The sequence below is a fragment of the Octopus bimaculoides genome, chromosome 5, assembly GCF_001194135.2.
Source record: "Octopus bimaculoides isolate UCB-OBI-ISO-001 chromosome 5, ASM119413v2, whole genome shotgun sequence".
NCBI classification, from domain to species: domain Eukaryota; kingdom Metazoa; phylum Mollusca; class Cephalopoda; order Octopoda; family Octopodidae; genus Octopus; species Octopus bimaculoides.
In genome coordinates, this window is record NC_068985.1 from 104836753 (window position 1) to 104845329 (window position 8577).

The window sequence follows — 8577 nt, forward strand, 5'->3', positions numbered from 1 at the left end:
GACTGGCTTGTGCGGGTGGCACATAAAAGACACCATTTCGAGCGTGGCCGTTTTCGTGCGGGTGACACGTAAAAGCACCCACTACACTCTCTGAGTGGTTGGCGTTAGGAAGGGCATCCAGCTGTAGAAACTCTGCCAAATCAGACTGGAGCCTGGTGTTGCCATCCGGTTTCACCAGTCCTCAGTCAAATCGTCCAACCCATGCTAGCATGGAAAGCGGACGTTAAACGATGATGATGATGATGATGATATACATTCTTACATTGTTATTGTAGTGTGCAGTATGTCAGTTAGGACAGACATTATCGTTTTTTGTCAAGACTGTTCTCGTATATGGTTGAAAGATCAAATAGTAGCTACAACAGAGATGATCTTAATACTTTACTAAAATAAGTATCACTCATTGTAAGAGGCACCATAACTAAGACATTAAGGAGCTGGCTTACTCATTACATAGACAACCAAATCTAGTTACAGCTACACATGATACTGCTGACTAAGTCAACCAAGAAATCAATACACATCACTCCTACTTTTGGTTGCAATTATCAAGTTGGCAATTGACTTTGCAGCCATTTTGATATAAAGATATTGGGTTGGCAACTAAGTTCGTGCCGTTTTTTTTAAATTTTGGAATTTATTGCGTTTTTAAATTTTGGAATCTATTTTTTCGAGAATTCTATTTTTGAATCATTTGGGAATTTATTTTGTTTTTTTTTCCTAGTTAATTTTAGTTTATTTTTGTTTATTTTCATGCCATTAAAATGGAATGTCAAGTTAAGAAAAACGAGCATTTTCAACACCTCCTTCTTTTTGCTTTTAATCAAGGTTCTAAGACCGCAAAAGCTGCTCCCGGCATTTGTGCTGTGTATGGAAAAGGTGCCATAGTTGAAAGAACCACTCATGATTGGTATGCCAAGTTCAGAAATGGAAATTTTGACCTCAAAGACGCATCTCATTCTGGCCATCCAGCTGAGTTCAATGAAGAGTGATTAAACCAACTTTTGCACAAAAATTCTCATCAAACGACAAGGGAAACTGGCAGAGAAAATGGAATGCACCCACACTGATATAGAGAAGCATCTTCACTCGATGAGAAAGGTTCAGAAGTATGGAGCATGGGTTCCGTATGCTTTAGGTGACAACAACAAAAATTAACGAGCCACACTCTCTGCTGGTTTGTTTGCTTGTCACCACTCAACTCATGGACACGAGCAACGATTTCTTTACTGAATTGTTACTGGCGATGAAAAATGGCGCCTATACATCAATATGAAGCAGCATTTACAATAAAAATGATAAACAGATCAATACTTACCCATATTAAACCATCTGTATTCAAAAGCGTAGGACGAAGATAGCAGAGACATATGTAGAAGACCAATAAATGTTCCAATTCCCTGAATTGGGATCAAACTTGCCAACATACTCTGAAAGAGAAAGGTTGGTAAAATTCTCAATAGGGTGTGTGCAGTGAACTCTCATTAAACTGGATCCCAATAAGCCAGGTCTCAGATAAAATGGACAAAATTAAGTTATGAGTGACGATCAATGTTGACTTCTAATGCTATCTTTGAATATCAGTATTGTAGAGATGTTTATTCAGAGTGTGCCACCATCATTTTAACTGGAAGAAATACTGTCTCTTTGCCACACTGTACTCCACATTTCCAAATACTGTATAACAGAGTTGTGAAATATTCCTTTATTCTTTTACTACTACTACTACTACTACTACTACTACTACTACTGCTGCTGCTGCTGCTGCTACTACTACTGCTACTACTACTACTACTACTGCTGCTGCTGCTGCTACTGCTGCTACTACTACTACTACTACTACTACTACTACTATGACGATGATGCCACCGCCACCATTGTCGTTGTTTAATGTCCGCCTTCCAAGCTGGCATGGGTGGGACTTGTTTCAGTTATTACCCTGTGACCATACAGGGATACCACCTTCAACCCCAGGACTTATTTTTTCAAGCCTGGTACTTACCTGTCTCTTTTGCTGAACTGCTAAGTTATGGGGACATAAACACAGACACACATATATGTGTATATATATATATGACAGGCTTCTTTCAGTTTCCATATGTGTATATGTTAATCACTAGTGTATTTTTTGGCAATTTAATAACGAGTTTATATATATATATATATATGTATGACAGGCATTCTTTCAGTTTCCATTAAATCCACTTACAAAGCTCTGGTTGGCCAGAGGCTGTAGTAGAAGACACTTGCCCAAGGTGTTACATGAAGCAAAGTATGTTATATATGATGTATCGGCCATGTGAGTTCCTTCTGAACATTTGACTAACAAATCTCTTTAAGCTACATGGCAACTAAAATCACAAGCCAATAAAAGAGCGTCTACTTTGCCATTTAACTGCACTATCCCCAAACTAACTAGCATCTTAATTTATCTGCTATTTGAAGTCATTCACCCCTCCTTTCCAACCAAAAATGGTAAATTTACTATAAATATTAAGCTTGCTCAAAAATATAATCATAAATAATAATCCTTTTTACTATAGATACAAGGCCTGAGATTTTGTGGTGGGAGGGGACTAGTTGATTACATCAACCCCAATGTTTCACTGGTACTTAATTTATCAACCCCGAAAGGATGAAAGGAAAAGTTGACCTCAGCAGAATTTGAACTCAGAACATAGCGACAGGAAAAACACTAAATATTTTGTCCAGCATGCTAACGATTCTGCCAGCTCACCACCTTTATAATCATATAATAATAATAATAATAGCAAACTATTTGTCCCTTGTTACATAATGTTTTGGTAGTTGTTCAGAGATTGCATGCATATCTCATAGATAGTTATATCATGATATGTCATGGCTAGATGACCAGATTAACAAACAATGCCAAAAATAAGGGCCAAGGGAGAGTGATGTTTCACTAGAATACATCCTGTTATTTTACACCTGCAAAAAATATACCTTTTCTCCCGAGCACTCTGCACCTTCCCCTAAATAACTAGCTTGTTAATTTACCTACTATTTGAATCCCTTCAACCTTCTTCTCCCTACATCTTTTAATATATTCAATATGGCTTCATCTCTGAACCCAAAATTGGAACTTACAAGGCAATTAGAGGAGAAATAGGAATGATATTAACAGTCTAGACAGCTAGCCAACTTATTCATAAATTAACATTAGGATAGGCGCAGGAGTGGCTGCGTGGTAAGTAGCTTGCTTACCAACCACATGGTTCCGGGTTCAGTCCCACTGCGTGGCATCTTGGGCAAGTGTCTTCTACTATAGCTTCGGGCCGACCAAAGCCTTGTGAGTGGATTTGATAGATGGAAACTGAAAGAAGCCCATCGTATATATGTATATATATATATGTGTGTGTGTATATGTTTGTATGTCTGTGTTTGTCCCCCAACATCGCTTGACAACCGATGCTGGTGTGTTCACATCCCCGTAATTTAGCGGTCGGCAAATAAGACTGATAGAATAAGTACTAGGCTTACAAAGAATAAGTCCTGGGGTCGATTTTTTCAACTAAATGCGGTGCTCCAGCATGGCCGCAGTCAAATGACTGAAACAAGTAAAAGAGTAAAAAGAGTATAGGAAAATACTAAGGAGCTACAGTTAGATTGTCAAAACAAGTCATAACAAATCTAAGTACCAATAGAATAAACATTAGAATCTATAACAATTACTAAATAGTTTTTATCTATCTCTCAAAATACTATTGTAAAAGTGACATAGGAAATTATAATGACTACGAAAATATTCACAATGCGACTCGTTTGTAGGGAAGTTATAGAATCTACAGAATGAAAAGGATATATTTATCATCATCACCATCATTTTAAGGTTTTTCATGTTTGCATGGGTCAAACAGAATATTTTGGAGCAGATTCTTTTCCTCCTCCACCACCCCCGCCACTCCCTGCAACTCGCTTGTTTCCAAACAAAGTAATAATCTTGCAATCTTTTAAACAAGATGCAGCCTGGGCATAGTTATGTGGTGAAATGGAAACAAATGACATGGTTTGAATGAGCCATTTTTGTATACAATATCATACAACATGTCATGACGTGTTGAAAATTCTGAATATGCTTTTGCTGTGGACTGCAAGGAAATGACACAATCAGTGAAGCCTTTGTTTTACAACCCATGAGATTAGCTACCCTGGTAATGACCTTGTCCCAGTACCTAACCACTTAGAGGCTGAACCAAACACTGAGCATTCTAATCAGACCACTGTTCCAGCAACAAACACAGGCTAACAAGACTTGCCTCTCCAGGCACTGAACCAGAAGACCAACAATATATCATCATTAATCTGTGCACCATTAGTCAGTTTATATTCCTCCAGTATTGGTATGGATCATATAAATTTCTGTATCATATAAATAAGGCATTGAGCTGGTAGAATCGTTAGCATGCCGGGTGAAGTGCTTAACAGTATTTCGTCTGCCACTACATTCTGAGTTCAAATTCCGCCGAGGTTAACTTTGCCTTTCATCCTTTCGGGGTCATTTAAATAAGTACCAGTTACACACTGGGGTTGATGTAATCGACTTAGTCCCTTTGTCTGTCCTTGTTTGTCCCCTCTATGTTTAGCCCCTTGTTGGCAATAAAGAATTACATATAAATTTCTGTAACATTTGATATGAAGTCAGCTGGGACACAACAGCTCTTGTATCCCAACTTCAATGGGCTGTTCATCGACACAAGCTAACTTCTGTAGTAACACCTCAATAACCAAAACCTAGGGAATGGTGATAAGAGACATTCTTGATGTACCAAGTGTGCAAAGCTAAACAGTTCTGATAATTGCCTATTTGCTTTACATTAGTAGTTTATACCTTAGACATTCAGAATTTTAGATTAAAATAAATATTCTAAGCAAGACCTTTTCACAAAAAAATATATAAGAAAGTTGAACCTCTGCTAGATTAATATTTGTTATAATTACCTGTATCAGGAATATTAGATGAAGTAAAACACTGAAGCATGTATCAGCTACCATGGTACTGAATGGTAAAGCCCGAGGTCGTCCACGTGTGGTCTTGTAGGCTTGGTCAGCAATGTCCTATGAGGAAGTAAATAGCATTTTGTTTTATAATCATCATCATCATAATCATTTAACATCCACCTTTCTATACTTGCATGGATCATATGGAATTCTGTCAAGGCAGATTTTCTACAGCCAGATGCACTACCTGTCACCAAACCTCATTTGTTTCCAAGCAAGGTAATATTTTCCCATGACCAGGCATGTTTTTACAGAAGATGAATGATGTCTTAACTATACAATTTAATCTCCATTTGATTTACATATAATTCACCAGCCACTTAGCACAGCAGAGTAAGCTACTTCTCATCACAAACATCAAACTGAGATAGGATACTTTACAATTTCAGATATTGCTAAAATAACCTATCCAATTCCCTTCAATCAAATCCTACCAACTGATTTATAATAAAGATGGATATAAAAATGCAAAGTCTATTAAAATGGCAGGATATTCAAAGACAATGAAGAATAAATATACCAACCTGAAACCAAAAGCAGTTTACTATTTTACTGACAACAAACAAAGGAAGAACCCAAAGAGTATTAAATGTCCATGAAAGAATTTGGTAGATCCACAGCCAAACTACTCCATCGTATACTGTTTCACCTGCAAAAATCATTAAAGTATCCAATGAAGAACAATAAAACAACATATGACTTCATAGGCCCTATATATGTTGAATATCAACATTAGATAGGATAATTTAGTTATTACATAGGAAGACATTTTTAGGGAAAAGGGTGATTGAAAGGACGAGTGTTCTGGTGGTAAATGACAGGAAAATAGTTTTTTGCGGAAAAGTAAGTATTGAATGGAGAATAGCAGATTATAAAGTTCACAGGAGTAGGAAATAACGTCTATGGACTCTGACATTTTGAAGAGGTCTTTATAAAAACCAATAATCACAATGTTGGTCTTCCACCATCACTTGTGGAAATCACACATCATTGTCAACTGGGAAACATTCACAAAGAAAGGTATGGAATATGAGATGAGAAAGCAAAAGATGCCTTCAAGCATCACTTTAAAATTCCATGGGTTCTTCCCTTTCTCCTCAATGAAGAAAAAATATATATATAACAGTTTATCTACATGAAGTGTATTGACTGATTTAGACATTATTTTCATTTGAACTTTACACCTTAAACTGTTATACTTTCCTTATCAGTTATAATCCATTTCTCCACTGTAACAAGTGTCTGGAATTTTTAGGTGAATAAGCAAGGGTGGGTAGTGTGTAGAATGTTTGACTTTAAATCTAAAATCAAATTGGCATTGATGAAATAATAAAACTTACCAAATATAAACTGGATTACGTTTTGCACAATAGGGAGCAGAATGTAATTAAAACCTAATATACTGGCCTTGAAAAGAAAAAAGAAATGTGCTAAATACAATGAGAAAGTAATATATATTATATACATATAAACATACAAGTTTATCAGACATATGTTCATAGAGGTGAGATAGCTAACAATTGTGAACTAAGCATGGAACCCTACCCACCAGCTCTTAATTTTAAAACATGAAAAGATAAATTTTTTAACAATCACAAAATATTAATAATGATAACATGTAGGATACAAATGAATGCAATTTTTACACAGCCACAGAAGTAGTAATACACACACACACACATTACACTGCAATTCTAGTTGAAAATAAAAACAATAAATATAATCTCTAATTTAGAGTCAAAGACATTATTAGGATAGTTATAGCAGGCATTGTTCCATGAACAAAATATAACATTGATTCTCATTCTAGAATAGGTTTTTACTCTTATTTATCTTCATTCCTTCTTTCATTTTGCATCTGCTTCTCTATGTTAGCATGGATTAGAAGGTTACAAATTAATGAGACATTGTTTTACAGCCAGTTTACCTTATAATTGCTAATGTACTTGTTTTTCAAGAAGGGATATATAAAGTCAACTTGTCCTCAAAAGAGCAAAGCTTGAGGATGGCTTTTTGAAGTCCTGATTCTCAGTCAATCAAGATAAAATTGACATGGATTTAGATGTACTGAATTGAATCACAAGTGTTATTTTTGAGAACAGGCATCAACATTTTTCCATTTCTCCATGAAGCCAATTCAAAGTAAGTTTGAGAGCAGATGTTTTTGTAAGCAGACAAGGTGGTTCTCAATGCAGGACCAAATCAGAAGTCACAAAAAAAAAATTTTAAACATGTTATGTCTCAAGGTACTGCTATCTAGCACCTTCGGATGATCTTTACTCGACTGCTCCTCGTCAGCTACTCAACTGTCAGTCCGCTGCCAGTCAACACCTACCACGGTCAGACTACCTCTATCTATATGTCTTGGTCGAGCCTACTTCTTCGCTTGGGGGCATCAACACAACAAAACACCAAGAATAGGACTCAAAACATATCAGAAGATAAACTTGATTTAAGAATAAGGTGCTCATAAACAGCTCAAGGTCAACAAAGTCAAAAGATTTGATTGCAGAAAAAGGGGTGTATAAGAATTCTTATTTCTTTATTGCTCATGAGGGGCTAAACATAGAGGGGACAAACAAGGACAGACAAAGGGATTAAGTTGATTACATCGACCCCAGTGCGTAACTGGTACTTAATTTATCAACCCCGAAAGGATAAAAGGCAAAGTCGACCTCGGTGGAATTTGAACTCAGAACATAACGGCAAACGAAATACTGCTAAGCATTTCGCCCAGCGTGCTAATGTTTCTGCCAGTTCCATTGGTATAACTGACAATGTAAAACAGGATGTGCACCGAAGTTTTTAATGTACCAAATGCATTTATATATAAAAATGTACAAAGTATTTCAAGAGATTACATGAAGAAGAGGTGGACCAGAGAAACAAGGAAAGAATTGAAGCAGATCTTTAGTTAAGAGCACTTATGTTAAGATGATATAGGAATCAGACACATGTTAAAAACTTACTTAATCAATAGTAGCATGAAAAAAAGAAAATGATGAAAAGAGAGAGATAATAATATAAGGCAAAAGATATATACCAGAAAGACACCTCCATTCCAGAAGCAGCAAGTTAAAATGTTCTTCATCAAAGAAGGTTCTCTACAGTGACAAAAGAGAGAAAGAGAAAAACACTGAAGTTTAATAATACATTTGACAGAGTAATCTGAATGCCAAAGGGTTAAAATTCACTTTTCCATGCTTGCACAGATCAGATGGAATTTGTTGAGGTGGATTTTCTACAATCAAATGCCTTTCTCCTCACCAACTCCCAAGCAAGGAGACAGTAACACACAAACACGCATATACATTGTGTGTAGGTGTGTTCCACATAAAAAGCACTCAACCCACTCTGTAAGGTGGTTGGTGTTAGGAAGGGTATCCAGCTGTAAAACCCTGCCAAAACAGACAGTGAAACTGGGTGGTCTTCTGCCTAGTCAGCTCTTGTCAAACTGTCCAATCTATGCCAGCATGGAAAATGGACGTTAAATGATGATATACATACGTATATATATAAATAATATAAATATATATATATATATATATATATATATAT

General features: G+C 36.2%; 1 protein-coding gene across 1 annotated transcript in view; it reads right to left on the minus strand.

Annotated features, from left to right (window-relative positions):
- Positions 1 to 8162, minus strand: part of LOC106881319 (etoposide-induced protein 2.4 homolog) — a 15458-nt gene extending 7296 nt beyond the window's left edge. Inside the window, exons 1-5 of the mRNA XM_014931664.2 lie at positions 8063 to 8162; positions 6360 to 6426; positions 5544 to 5668; positions 4960 to 5076; positions 1319 to 1430 (exon numbers count right to left, since the gene is read on the minus strand). Coding sequence (XP_014787150.1) covers positions 1319 to 1430; positions 4960 to 5076; positions 5544 to 5668; positions 6360 to 6426; positions 8063 to 8110 — 469 coding nt within the window. The 5' untranslated portion in view covers positions 8111 to 8162. The remainder of the gene's footprint in view (positions 1 to 1318; positions 1431 to 4959; positions 5077 to 5543; positions 5669 to 6359; positions 6427 to 8062) is intronic.
- Positions 8163 to 8577: the final 415 nt, after the last annotated feature.